The 15,047-nt window shown below is 48.1% G+C and overlaps 1 protein-coding gene across 4 annotated transcripts in view; it reads right to left on the bottom strand.

The window, feature by feature from the left end:
- The window catches only part of TSEN2 (tRNA splicing endonuclease subunit 2), a 41,262-nt gene that overhangs the window by 8,771 nt on the left and 17,444 nt on the right, over positions 1–15,047 (bottom strand). For 3 of the 4 annotated variants that reach the window (XM_060109709.1, XM_060109708.1, XM_060109711.1), the window contains 4 exons: positions 11,792–12,317; positions 10,525–10,602; positions 4,339–4,389; positions 2,106–2,244 (listed from right to left, as the gene is read on the bottom strand). In XM_060109709.1, the coding sequence (XP_059965692.1) occupies positions 2,106–2,244; positions 4,339–4,389; positions 10,525–10,602; positions 11,792–12,317 (794 nt within the window). The remainder of the gene's footprint in view (positions 1–2,105; positions 2,245–4,338; positions 4,390–10,524; positions 10,603–11,791; positions 12,318–15,047) is intronic. The other variant, XM_060109710.1, reaches the window with a different exon arrangement.

Below are 15,047 nucleotides of genomic sequence, written 5' to 3'. Positions count from 1 at the left end.
GGGCACGAACCCGTATCCCCCGCATCGGCAGGCGGACTCTCAACCACTTGCGCCACCAGGGAGGCCCTATTTTTTTTTGTGTGTGTGTTATGCGGGCCTCTCACTGCTGTCGCCTCTCCCGCCGCGGAGCACAGGCTCCCGACACGCAGGCCCGGCGGCCACGGCCCACGGGCCCAGCAGCTCCGCGGCATATGGGATCTTCTCGGACCGGGGCACGAATCCATGTCCCCCGCATCAGCAGGCAGACTCTCAACCACTGTGCCACCAGGGAAGCCCAAGGCAGTTTATTTTTAAATGAGGAAAGTTTTCTCTACTCACCATCCACAAATACAGCTTGAGTACTGAAAACACACGCAATCAGGTATGCTTCCAAGGCACTCAACAGAGGTCCCTTCCCCCGGCAACGTTTTGTTTTTATTTTTTATAAAGAAGATGCTGTCTTATAAAGATGCTGTTATCCATGTTACATGAGTGAACGGAAGCTCAGGGAGATGAAGTGACCTCCCTGAGGTCACACAGGTAGTAGGACGTGGAACCGGTGCAAGCCCGAGAGCTCTTTCCGTTACCCCCACCTCCTCAGAGCGCATCACTGTGGCCTGGTCGACTGGAAAGTTCTGCTCAGGTTTCGCCCATTCGGGGAGCACACTGGCCTGCCAAGCGCCCACACGGAAAGGCTATTCTCACGGGGCAGGAAAAGGAGAGCAGGGCGGGGAGCCAGTGACGGCAGTGCGACAGCTACGTCACGTACTGAAACGCTGTGACCTGTGGGCCACGCAATTATCTGGAAACCTGGCAAACTAATCTCGAGCTAGTCCTGATCATTCTGTCTGCAGGGCTGGTCAGGTCAGCTTCCCTAACTACTCTCTCTGCTTCCATTCCCGTCCCCCGCCCCCCGATGTCTATTAGTAAGAAAGCACACAAAGGTCCCACTAAATCAAGTTATTGAATATGTCACTCCTTTGCTCAAAATCTCCCAAGACTTCCAATAACCAGAATAACATCCGGAGTCTTTGCCCAGCCCCACGTGATCTTCCCCAGACATCACCTCACGTCACTCTCCCCCTCGGACCTCTAAGTTCTAGACGCACTGTCCTTGTGCTGCTCCTAAGTCCTGCCTCAGGGCCTTTGCACTGGCTGTTCCTTTGTGCCTCAGGTATTCTTCCCCAGACTGTCAAGTGACCTGTTCCCTCACTGTAGTTACCTTTCTGTTGTTGTTTGGGGCACATCTTTTCAGAGAGTCCTTTCCTAACCACCCTAACTTCCTTTTTACTCTCTGTTCCTGTACTCTGCTTTATTTTTCTTAGTACCCTGAAATTACAGTACGTATTTATGTGTTTGCTTGTTTGTTCCCCACCCCTGCCCCACCCCAGCATGTGAGCAGCTCCATCCAGGCAGTTTTGTCTGTCTTGTGCACCTCTGTGTTCTTGGCACCTAAGAAGATCTGGCTCACACAAGACCCTGAGCAATTATCTGGTGAATGAGGTGCTCACCGGGTCCCGACTCCCTCCTATAAATAAAGATGCGGGAGGCAGTACTGTGTAGAAGTTTCCAAGAGCCTGGGCTCCAGCATTCAAAGCCCAGGACTATGAGTTACTGACCCTGGAAACTTTTAGGGGCAAATGACCCTCTCTCTCACAACTTCAGTCTCCCTATCGGAAAAATGAGGATTGTGCGCACTGATCTCGTAGAACTGCTATTAGGATTAAACGAGGTCGTGCAGGTCAAACGTCTCCTACGATGCTTGGCACATGTAAGGGCTCAATAAATGACAGCTGGATTATCACCGCAGTTACACAATGATTATTAATGGTATTGCACACAATCTGCCAGATGAGGCTACCCCAGAAGATAAGGGACTACCCTACATCACACAGTCACACACTAATGAGAGGCGGGGGTACGGGCTGTGGACTCTCTTCTAAGATCTCAGAGCGGAAAAGAGGGAAACATGCCCTCTACCTCGATCCAAACATTATTCTCTAAGGCAGGAGGACACCCATCATCTCAGGAAAAAACAGCAACAGCACATATAACCAATTCGATTTTCACCCCAGGATCTGATGTGAACCCTGGTGCTCACACCTGCCAAGCCAAGAATCACTTACGCAAATCTGTTCCGTACTTAAGTCCCGCTTTGGGCACCCAGCCCTTGCTTCGGAAGTGATGGTACGCCATGTACGTAGTCTTGAACGTAGGCTGAACTACGCAGAAGGCGTTCCAGAGCTTCACAATCGTTAAAGGCTCCTACAGTTGTTGGGGGAAAACAAAGCATTATGACATATGTATCCACCCATTAACCAGCTGGTGAATCAACAACATCTGTACTAAGTGTGAGCAGAAGATAAACAAACATGGTGTCCACGACAAAGAGTTGAACCACAAGATCCAGACCCGCGCTGTCCAGTGTGGCGGCAGCCAGCCGCTCCTCTGAACTTAGATGTGTTGCCAGTGTAAGAAAAACACTGAATTTCAAAACTGAGTATGAAAAAAAGAATATAAATTATCCCAGCAATTTTAAATATGTTGGGTTAAATATACTATGTAAATAACGTAAATCAATTTCAGCTGACTTTAAAAAAAAACCCTTTTTAATGTGTCTACCAGAAAAATTTAAACTATGCATGTGGCTCCCATCTGAGGCTCGCATCATATTTCTACTGGACAGCACTGCCCCAGAGGCCCTGTGAGAGGCCCCCTTGAGACCCTGCAAACTGGAAGCAGCCAAGCGAAGCGGGCGAGGGCAGCGGAGGGGCTGCTGGTGGGAGAACAGTCCAGGCAGAGGAATGGGGGCGGGCCGGGTGTCCACCAAAGCCAGAGGGCGCATGTTCCAGCATGCACAGACCCTAATGGGTAGCTGCGGTATGTCAGGCCACATTCAGAAAAGCCAAAAATAATTCTGTAAAAGTTTTTATAAAAAGATGCTCCATTTAGTCTTTGAAACTAGAACATTTATCGCAAGGCACAAGTTAGTAATCCAACTGCTTCAAAGGGAATTTTGTTTCTAAGGTCAGACTTGAAGACACTGAGAACGGTTCAGAGAACATTCTGATGTGTCAACACAAAAACGCAACAGGAAAGACCAGGTAAGCTTGGAAGGTTTTCCACTTCATTTCAGCGCTGAGTAAAATGCCAGTCCTTCAGTTAGTTGGTTTACGGATCAGTCACTCAATGAGACTTGCTCAGTTTGTCTCAGCCTGAGATTTTAACACCATAAATATGAGCTAGAGTTGGGTTTTTTGGTTTTTTCTTTTCTCCTTTAAAAAAAACAAACAAACAAAACAAAACCGGTTGTTCCTAAGGTGGAAACTCCATATGTGTGTGGTCTTGAAATCCACCCCCCCTCCAAAACAAGCAACAGTCTTGTGGAGAAGGCTGAACTTCCGGCTTGGACAGCCCACCGAGTTTCAGAGGCTGAGGGTTCTACGGAGCAGCTGGAACTCCCCGACAAATGTCAGTGAAGGCCCAGGGGAGGAGGTGGGGTGGGCTAAGGACGGCCCCCCTCTCAGACAATGGGTCACCCGTCGCTAGACACCTGTTTCCAAGCCACTGGAATACTCATGAAGGGGACTTACACAGTTAGAAGCAGATGAATGACAAAATACGTACCCTCAACAACAGAATAAAATGTATTTTCTCTGTTCTGATGTTCTGCTTACCTTTTTCATCTTAATTTTAATTTCACGTGAATTATTTTGAATAGGTATTGTATTCACATGGGCCAAAATTCAAGAAGTACAAAAGTGTACAGTGAAGTCTTGCCTTCCACCCAATTCCTCTACCAGGAGGCAAGCATTGGGATTAACGTTCTGCTAAGGGCAGCAGGATACAGCACAAAATCATGGGCTTTGGAGCTGTCCTGACATAGGTTCAAATACTAATTCTAACCAGACCAGCTGTGTGACCCTGAGTGAGTTACTTGTTTCCTCAGCCTCAGTTACCTCATCTATAAAAGTCTTTACAGGCGCAAGTGAGGACTAGAAGTACTGCATATGAAGTTCCTAACTCACAGCCTTTACTGAAGCAGGTGCTAAACATGGGTGGTTTCTACTTTTGCTGTTAATTTTTGGTACCGCTCTGACAGATTTCCTGATCATTATAGAAGATACTGCTATCCTCCTAGTCTCTGGGAATGAAATTCAGCCTGAAAGGGTCAAAGCTGGCTTTTGCCTGAACAATCCCAATTCAGGACCCAAAACCTAAACTTAGAGAAAAAATTCAATTCCAATTTTATCCAGTGAAAGTGGACACATTTGTATTAAAGCAATACGGAAATTACTACAACCTGCTTTTAACATCAGGAAAATTTTAAGTGGACTGTGTCTGAATAAAACATCTTACCTTCTCATAGTAAATACTTAGACATCCCAGAGCGTAGACCAGGAAGAAGGCCTAAAAACAGGGCAAGCAGAAAATGCTCATCAGAAACTGTTCCACGTGGAGAAATTATTTTACAGACTGATTTCTCTTTGCATTAAATACAAATTAATGTCCTTATCACCATCCAAATGGTCACATATTTTTAAACATAAATGGTTCATTCAAATTTCAAGGATTAAAATATGAACGTCATAAAATGGTTTAGAATCAGTACAAAACATTTCTATGAAAATTTCCATATATTTTTTCTTTATAAAAACCACACGGCTAAACTGAAAAATCATGTAAATAGCAAGAACAACAATAGAAACCTTTGCTCATTGGATTTTCCTCTGTCAAATAACCTTACTAAAGTGAGAAAAGAATTTATAGAAAAAAGTAAGTAGGAAATTGTGGAAAGTAGGCAACGCAGACTTGGTTTGTGTAAACCAAATGAGTTTCTTGGTCACTCTCGCTGTAAAGTGATTTCCAATCAAGTAAACCCCATCTTTCCATTAACTTCATTAAAAGGCACCATGTTTCACTCACGTGGGGAGGCAAGAGGAACGGCAGACAAGGTCGGGCCCAGTTGAGTAAAATCACACTGACGTGGAAATAAAAATAACTTTCTGACAAAAACAAGACGATGCCAAGCACTGACAACAGCAAACAGGCCCCGGTGTTGGCTCTGCCTGTGGAAGGGGATTAGGATCTGCGTTCATGCCTCAACAGCTCAGGTGAGACTGGTCTGTCGTAGTCAGTGACGAAGAAATGGTGGCTCTAAATGCTACTTTCTTTTTCAACATGAGGATGGAAGATGAGATTTCAGGTATCCTGGAGGGCCCTCTGGTGCAGGTAGCAGCAGGAAGGCGGTCCCTGCCCTGAGCCCTCAGGCTTCTGTTCCACCACAGTGGTGCTGATGGCTTTTGTCCTCCCCGCCCAGGGCTCAGGAAGCAAGAGTACACAGGCTGTGAAGGTGCAGGGCTTTCAAGCAGCGACAAGGTCCTGCTAAGGACACACCTTCCTGACCCTCAGGAATTGCCCCAATCCACCCCACCGTCATCCTCTCCTGGCCACCTGATGACATTTCTCTTTACAGCAGGGGTCCTTGAAGTGTGGTCAGTCTGGGGATCCAGGGGTCCCCATGACCCTTGCAGGAACTCTCAAAGTCAAAACCATTTTGTGAGATCAAGGCATTATTGGCCTTGTTCATACTCATTCTCCCCAGAGGCTCCAAGACACGTGACACCACAACAGACTGAGCGCAGCAGCAGATGTGAGAATCCAGGGGACTTCTCTTAAGCCAGACCTTAAAGTCTTTGCGAAAATGAAAAACAATGCTGCTCTTTTCACTGGATTTGTTTTGTTTTGAAAGAATACAGTTATTTTTAATAAAAATATTATTTGTTAATGTATAGTGGGTTTATTATCATTATTTTAAAATGAGTTAGTAAACACATATTTAAGTTTTCATTTTAATTTATAATTTGGTAAACACTGACAGATATAATCCATGTAAAAATGCTCCTTGGGGTCCTTCAGTAATTTTTAAGAGTACAGTGGTTTGAGGACTGCTTTATTTATTTATTAAATTTTATTGATTGATTGATTGATTTTTGGCTGTGTTGGGTCTTCGTTGCTGTGCGTGGGCTTTTCTCTAGTTGCGGTGAGCGGGGGTACTCTTCGTTGCGGTGCACGGGCTTCTCATTGCGGTGGCTTCTCTTGTTGTGGAGCGCAGGCTCTAGGCGCGTGGGCTTCAGTAGTTGTGGCTTGGGGGCTCTACAACGCAGGCTCAGTAGTTGTGGTGCACGGGCTTAGTTGCCCCACGGCATATGGGATCTTCCCGGACCAGGGCTCGAACCCATGTCCCCTGCATTGGCAGGCGGATTCTTAACCACTGCGCCACCAGGGAAGTCCCTGAGAACTACTTTAGTTCTACCCAGATCCAAATCGAGAGCTTCTCTGAAGATGCAGGTGGTTACCTGCCAGGCCCGCTTCTCTGGGTCCAGCGCCCTGATCCGGGCCGCCGCCGCCTCCCGCCTGGACTTCTGCAAAGGCCTCTGTGCTCCGGCCCCGCAGCCCGTCCCCTCGGGCAGCCCGAGCTACCTTCTCAGCACATGAAGGCCCCTGGCTCCCAGGCGTCTCGTGGCACTCGCCCAGCGCTCTCCCTAGATGGTCGCTTCACTTCCGTCCCCGGACACACTGAGCTCACTCCTGCCTTCGCCTTTGTAACTGCTGCTCCCGCACCCGGAGTCAAAGGTCACTCCTCAGAGGGCTCCTCCCCGACCACCCAGTTTGCATGACCCTGTCCCGACCCACCTCCTCAGATCATTTATGTTCGCCTGAAAGCATCTTTCTTAAGTGTGTCTCTCCAGCTAGAATGTAAACTCTGTGAGACAGAAACTCTGCCTGCCATGCCCTTGACCTAGAAGGGGCTCAGTGCGTGTGCTGAAAGAATAAAGAAGCAGGTGTGGATCCCGCCTGTGGTCTGGAGCACGTGGCCAGGCCACCCAGGGCAGGTCTCTCAGCTCCATTTCCTCAGGGTGGACACTGTCCTGCTTCTCCTTTAGCTACTGGTGACAGCCTGCCGCTTGCTCTCCTGTGGCCCACTACTTACTAACACAACACACTGCTTTTTCAGACGGACACAGATGGTGGCCAAAAGGTGCAACAGAAAAGAAAAGGTGGTTCCTCAAAAAGCCAAGTCCTTCTTTTCCTTTCGTTTTCCCTCAACTTTCCCTTCTGGGTTCACAGTGGCAGAACAGGAAGATACACTGAGATAAGCAGACCTGGGCTGAAATCTCATTAGCTTGGAAGTGTCACTTAAACCCTCCCACCTCATCTAGAAAATGGAGATGATCAAGCCTTCTTAAAGATTTAATGAGGTTAGATTTCAGTGAAGACTTACAAAGACCATGCTGGGAGTTCCCTGGTGGTCCAGTGGTTAGGAGTTGCTTTCACCTCTGTGGCCCAGGTTCAATCCCTGATCGGGGAACTAAGATCCCACAAACCGCAAGGCACAGCACCCCCCCGCCCCCGATCCCCCAAAAAAGCATTCAAAGCACCTAACTGCTCAATTCATTTAATTTCCCTGCCTTTCTAAAAAGACACTGTAGCTGGGAAAGGTTCAATCCAGTCCTTGACTAGGAAGAGATGGCCTCCTGCTATCCATCAGAATCTAAGTTCTTCAGAAACTTTCCATTATTAGCAAACACACATTTTCCTAAGAACTGATGAAACCAAAGCCTCGTTTTTTGTTTTTTTTTTGAAGCCTCATTTTTAATTGGCCTAAAACAGCTTTTATGAACCTATGCAAGCTGCTCTTAGCACTTATTATAGATGGGGAGGATCTTAATCCAATGAAGTTGGCTTTGTTTAGAAATTAAGTCATCAGTAGACCGGGGAGGTCTGTGGAGGCTGGAGGCTAGACCCTCGAAATCTCACGGGTGAGTTTTTACTTTGATAGTACTAATAAGATGGACGGATGAGCTTAATGATGGTTTTAATGTCTTGTCACTAAATCCGGTCAGGGCCTGGAGCGTTAAAATGAAAAACAGCTCTCAGAGACAGATCTCTCAGTCAGCTCGGTCTCACCATTCTCAAAACCTAAGAACCGCTTTGAATCACCACAGCAGGGCTGCCCGTGTTCCTGAGGGACATTTATGGAAACATGTTACACTGTACGGGTGGTGCCATCAAACACGGGTGATTCATCCAAGGAAACCTGCCAAAACAGAACTGGGAAGCGGAGCCGGCTTTAACTGCACGCTCCCTGGAAACTTCTGCAACATGTCTCTGGAATGTTCTCAGGAACCGAGCGGCCTCCAAGAACGAGAACCACCTCGTCTCCTGCCTCCCATTACTGTGGCATTTCTTCAGCGGGTTTTTGGGAAGAGGGAGCAGCACAGTCAGTGAAAAGCATCAGCTGGTCACCGCCTGGAGCAGTGAGGCTCAGCCCCCAGCTTCTGACACCGAATTCTCTCCCTCTGCCCGCTGCTGCTGCCCCTACAGCTGAGAGGCTGGCTGCCTCCTGATGGCTCAGCCCTCCAGCCTGCCCTCACCCAGATGCCAGCTCTGGTCCCTGCCACTCCCCTGCACAGCCACCTGCAGTGCCCCAGTGCCACCAGGACCAGGTCAGACCCCTACTCGTGGACGCGCCCTCCGTGATCTCCCCTCCTGGGCGGCCGCTTCCGGGACCACGTTGCATGCAAGGGCCTGCCATCCCGTGTCCACGTGGCAATCCCCTATTTACCCCGTAACACCTCCAGGTACCACCAACCCTGTAAAGTCTTTCCAGGTGGCTCGCATCCCTTTGGGACCCACCAGTTTCTGTGCCCATCCCACCTTGTACACATCCACTTGACAAATAATTATCAAGCGCCTCACAGATGTCAGACATGGGGTACAAGAGGAGCAGCACTGGCAGAGCCCACACACCACATGGTGCCCATCACACTGAAATGCAATTTTTGGCTATCTTAGGGCCAGAGCCACATACTGCTTACCTCTGTACTGTTAGTACTCAGCCCAGTGCCTGGCACATAGGAAGTCCCTGGTAATATTTTTGCTAAACACTGATTGCAAAAGGAAGAGTTCCGGGCCTCCCTGGTGGCGCAGTGGTTGAGAGTCCGCCTGCCGATGCAGGGGATACGGGTTCGTGCCCCGGTCTGGGAGGATCCCATATGCCGCGGAGCGGCTGGGCCCGTGAGCCATGGCCGCTGGGCCTGCGCGTCCGGAGCCTGTGCTCCGCAACGGGAGAGGCCACAACAGTGAGAGGCCCACATACCGCAAAAAGAAAAAAAAAAAAAAAAAAAAAAAGGAAGAGTTCCAAGCAGCCACTAAATAGCTTTTACAAGTGACTTAATAATGATGGTAATGACAGAAACAGCAGGCACAATGCTTACTGAGCATCTACGATACACCAGGCACGGTGCTGAAGCCATCACGTGCACTACTTAATTCCAGAACATATTATGAACAAGCTGTTACATCACCCTCATCTTACAGAGCAGAAATCTGAGGCTCAGAGAAGTCAAGGACCTAGAGGATGGTGTCCCCAGCGTTGTCCAACAGAGTAGCCACGGGTGCCTGCTGAGCGCCTGAAACGTGGCTGGCACAACCAAGAAAAGAATTTTTAATTTTGCACAATTTTAATTAAACAGTTACATGTGGCTAGTGGCTACTGTGTTCGACAGTAGACTAAGCTGTCTCATTTGTAAACTGAGGAGATGAAGTAAATAAATCCCAACATCCTTTCCTGCTCTGAGAGCCCGTTCTTTGTACCGCTGGCCTCACTGCAAGGAAGCAAGCACAGCCTAGGAGGTAAAGAGAATACAGAGACACAATCACTTCTCTGTGAACACATCTATGAAACGACCAGCGTGGACGCTTTCAACAAGCACTGCCTGAGACCAAAAGATACACCAAGCACTGAGCTAGATGCTGCAGGAGCCTCCAGACAGGCAGGAGCACCCCTGCACAGCCAAGGACAGGAGACAGAGGAAGGGGCGCTGTCGTCAAATCCGGGTACAGTACAGACATAAGCAAAAAGGGGGAATGATGGCCGCGTGAACGCAGGACAGAGGAACCCCAAATCAGATGGAAAATATGAGGCAGATTTAGAAAGCCCCTTGCAGCAACTTTGGAGAACGCAGTAAAGGGAACACGTGTTAGTAATTCTGCAGAAGGAAATACCTAGAATCCATTTACGTAATTAGCAGTCACTACATGACTCGGGGCATGCATCGAAGCCTGTGAAAAGCTGGCGAAACTCCATGAATATGCTAAAAACCACTATACACTTTAAATGAATGAATGGTATGGTATGTGCTCTGTGTCTCAATAAACCTGTATGTTTTTTAGAAGCTGCTAAAAATTAGTAACACAATATTTGGACAATCTGAAACCTTGATGTGAAAAGAAGTGCTCAGACAACCCCCTTGAAACCTCTGTGGGATGATACGGGGCAGGCCCGCCCCAAATGGACATCTTAGAATCAATGAAATGAAGGCCGAGCAGTGAAATGCAGGCAGGCCGACTGTGGACTCTGCCTGCGGTGACCTCAGTACTGAACTGCACACAGAACTGCATTTTGAGGTGGACTCATCTACATGGCATTGCCCAGGCCCAGAGACCGACCGCTGAGAAGATGACATGCTGGGAACATACCTCTTCCAGGCTGAGCTGCAAGTACTCAAAGATCCTAAATGGATTTCTTCTGCATATCAGTCTCTTTTTTGGCGACAACTGAAGAGAAAAATAAAATACATACTGAACAAATGGAGCACTACATGTTACCTGGAGGAAGGTGCATTTTAAAACGAACGTTTTCTTCTAAATTTCCCCGATTCACATTTGTTGGATTAATTCTGTTAAAAAATTTATTTATGTAGAAAAGTAATTTATTATTTATGTAGAAAAATACGTTTTCATTTTTCTACTACAGCTGACCCTTGAACAACAAGGGGGCTGGGGTGCTGACTCTGGGCAGTCGAAGGTCTGCATGTAAGTCACGGCCGGCCCTGGCCCTCCACGTCTGCGTTCTTTCCTATCTGCAGATTCAACCAACCGCAGGTCGTGCAGCAGTACGGTATTTACTACTGAAAAAAATCCTCTTTCAAAAGGGGACCCACAGTGAAACCCAAGTTGTTCAAGGGTCAACTGCATTAACATTTTGACTTAGTTCCTTTCTTTTATCGCCCATGAACTTTTCCTGCAGTAGTGATTGTTTTGTTGGTCAGCTTTATGTGTTGCTTTTTTTCACCCAACTGCACCTCACAAGCATATGCCTATGTTCTTAATGAGACTTCATAAACTCCGCTCTAAAGGCGAGATATTTCTTCAAATGGGTGTTTCTCATGCTATTTAACTATTAGACTGTTTCTCACTTTTAGCTGCTACAGATGATGCTGGGGCAACTATCTTGTAGGTCCCTTAATGAAGCGGATCTAGTTCTGCGCCCCAGCCTCCTCCTGTGAGGGCTGCCCGCCCCACCTGAGCCCCTGCCCACCGCTACACTCAAGACTGCGTAACTACCGTTGCATTTCTTCTTCTCCTTGGCAAAGGAGAGAATGTTACTGGACCTGCTTTACTTTATATGTTATGTTATATATTACAGGTATGTTATTTAAATATTATATATATATATATATATATATATATTCATATATTTTTTTTAAAGTTAGGCTATTCACAGACTTTTAAGTTTCAGTTGAAACAGCTCTCACAACTACTGAGCCCTTGGGGCTGGGACCCAGGGCTGGCTGGTGCCCTTGGAGGGTCTGCAGTGTGTGTCCTGCACCAGCTCTCACATGCCCCGGGTGCTGAACACGGGCCTGCTACCGGTTCTGAGTAAGGGACGTCCCTGTTGGCCAGCCTCTCCTCTGGGCCAGACACAGATGGCCCTGGAGGAGGTGACCTCTCTCCTTCTACTTACGTCCCCAGCTGGGGCGTCTTCCCTCTCACTCACGTCACACACGACTTCCTCCACCAGCACGTAGTGGTGCTCAGGCCCTCTCTCTCTGGCCGGGACCAGACCCGCTCTTTGGCTGCTGTCCCCAGGTTGAGCGCCAGAGGGCGGGAGGAGAACATCTTGTTTGCCGCAGTGCACGTGGGGCACAGGAGCGGTGACCTCCGCCATGTGTCCACCCGAGCCGTGGGCAGGGATCGGGTCAGGCCCGGAGCCCTCCTGCAGGCGGTCTGATCGCCTGCTGGGATCCTCTAGATCGCTCGACTTTCCTGCAATCCCATTCATGGCAGAAAGTTTCTCTCTATCTTCTGTGCCTTCCGTTTCGGACACCATTTCAGAGTTCAGCTCATGACACGACTGGACCTCTTCATTCCTTTGCAGACAAAGATGCTGAAGGGGCTTTGTGTAATCCTCAAGGAGTCTACGCACTGTGCTCTCATCCTGGCCTTGTCTTCGCATGAGGTTTGTGGCCCATTCCACGCTACGCTGATACCTGCGAAGTAGAAATTCTGTTAGTAACAACACTTACATTTCAATATTTAAAAGACAGCGGAATGTGTGAAGAAGATGGGAAGGCAGTATGCCAAAATGTCTACAGTTCTTCTCAGTGATGGGCTATAGGTTGTTTTCTTTATACTTTTTTGCATTTTCTAACTGCTCTGCAATAATTATCTACTACTTTTTTAAAAAAATTTATTTTATTTATCTTTGGCTGTGTTGGGTCTTTGTTGCTGCACGCGGGCTTTCTCTAGTTGTGGCGAGCGGGGGCTACTGTTCATTGCGGTGCACAGGCTTCTCATTGCGGTGGCTTCTCTTGTTGCGGAGCACAGGCTCTAGGCATGCAGGCTCAGTAGTTGTGGCGCACGGGCTTAGTTGCTCCGCGGCATGTGGGATCTTCCTGGACCAGGGCTCAAACCCATGTCCCCTGCCTTGGCAGGTGGATTCTTAACCACTGCACCACCAGGGAAGCCCTATTACTTTTTGTTTTTATTACACAGCTTTATCTCCCAGTTTAACAAAGTGTGAAAATTTATGTAATTTAAAACTGGTGGACCAAATGATTTAGGTGAATTTAAAAGAGAAAATGGCCATCCTTTGTCAGGGTTTGTTTTGCATTATTTTCAATTCTGGTTATCATGTTTTCAGATATGTATCTCAGTCATTAGCAAAAAGTCTTTGTTTAGTATTCGAAAGCAAAATGAGAATTTTAATAAACATTTTTCACAGTACAGTACTTACTAATGTCTCCACCGTGTTTGGAAAGAAATGATTACAGTTACATACACCCAAGCATCTTAATTAAAAATGGCCCTTTTTCCCATAATTTTCAAAGTATATTTTAATGAGAAAATACATGCTTAGTTTCTTAAACTTGAAGGCAACCCCTGAACACTTCCCAAGTTATAAAAAGTTACAGGCAAGACAAAAGGATTCTTCCTATTGAAGCAGCGTCAACATCTGACAAGGCTGCTGGGATGCGTCATGTGACATAAGACGCCACACGTGTGTGGAATCTGATCTGCAAAGGCGAAAGACATTGCAAAACTCGAGCACTTTTCACCTCCACCTACAGCAATCAGTCTGCAAAGCATCGAAGAAGACACGTGGCTTGTGGTAAGACAGATGTCACTTTTCTCTTCACCTTGAGTATCCTGCCTGTGTATGGATGATGGGATATGTCATAGTCTATAAACTGATAATCCCCTGCCTTGGCAGGTGGATTCTTAACCACTGCGCCACCACGGAAGTCTCATTCTGCTGTTTTTAAAAAAGAGATCTGTGGCTGATTAACCCTGATTCATCAGAACAATCCCCAAGCTGTCCGCACCCTGCTTATCCTACATGGGGATGAGCATGCAGCTGTATATACTGGGGACTGTATCTTAGATGTAAAGATTAAGACCTGGCAAGGCTGCTCTACACCTACAAGGCAGGATGGTGCAGTGATTACACACGTGGACTCTGGTCCTGCACGTTTTGTGTTCAGCCCTGACTCTATCCCTCATAACTGGGTGACAAAGTCAATGAATTAACTGCTCTGTGCCTGCTTCTCCACCCCTAAGATGGAGACAATAGTACCGTTACCTCATAAAGATCACGTTATGCGCTTTTTTTTGTTGTTTTTTTGCCGTACGCAGGCCTCTCACTGTTGTGGCCTCTCCCGTTGCAGAGCACAGGCTCCGGACGCGCAGGCTCAACGGCCATGGCTCACGGGCCCAGCCGCTCCGCGGCATGTGGGATCCTCCCAGACCGGGGCACGAACCCGTGTCCCCTGCATCGGCAGGTGGACTCCCAACCACTGCGCCACCAGGGAAGCCCTGAATTGTACACTTTATTTATTTATTTATTTACTTACTTACTTACGGTACGCGGGCCTCTCACTGTTGTGGCCTCTCCCGTTGCGAGCACAGGCTCCGGACGCGCAGGCTCAGCGGCCATGGCTCACGGGCCCAGCCGCTCCGCGGCATGTGGGATCCTCCCAGACCAGGGCACAAACCCGTGTCCCCTGCATCGGCAGACGGACTCTCAACCACTGCGCCACCAAGGAAGTCCGGGGAAGTCTTTCTTTTTTTTTTTTTTTGCTGTACGCGGGCCTCTCACTGCTGTGGCCTCTCCTGTTGCGGAGCACAGGCTCCGGACGCGCAGGCTCAGTGGCCATGGCTCACGGGCCCAGCCGCTCCGCGGCATGTGGGATCCTCCCAGACCGGGGCACGAGCCCGTGTCCCCTGCATCGGCAGGTGGACTCTCAACCACTGCACCACCAGGGAAGCCCCTATGTGCTCCTTTTTATAATCATCATAAAACGTAGCTGCCCAGAGAGCAGCAGGATGTCTCCTCTCCTGCATGAAAGGTACAGCCTCTCTCATGTGCAGTTAGAAGGACTTTCATATGAGGGAACTAAAAGGATCTATGCTCTTCATGTCACCTGTAACACTGGCTAAAGCCTTCATGGGTCTATGAATCTCCCGTGTCTGAACACCAATGTTCGTGTCATGTGTATTTTCCTGGGGAAGGGATCTACAACTTTCATCAAATTCCCTGATTTAAAATATGTGAAAGAACCACAGCATTAAAGGTTCAACAGCTCCCACTTCGAGCAGGAGATGTGCAACTGAGAGAGAGAGAGAGAGTGCGAGCGAGCACATGCACACAGGTCCCTGCTCAGCTTCTTAGCAGCAGAGTGGTCAAGGCAGATGTGAGCTCAAGCCCTCACTGTGAGCAC

The sequence above is a fragment of the Mesoplodon densirostris genome, chromosome 10 (assembly GCF_025265405.1).
Source record: "Mesoplodon densirostris isolate mMesDen1 chromosome 10, mMesDen1 primary haplotype, whole genome shotgun sequence".
Classification (NCBI taxonomy): Eukaryota; Metazoa; Chordata; class Mammalia; order Artiodactyla; family Ziphiidae; genus Mesoplodon; species Mesoplodon densirostris.
The sequence above is the reverse complement of the archived record's forward strand: the minus strand, read 5'-3'. Positions and strand labels throughout refer to the sequence as shown.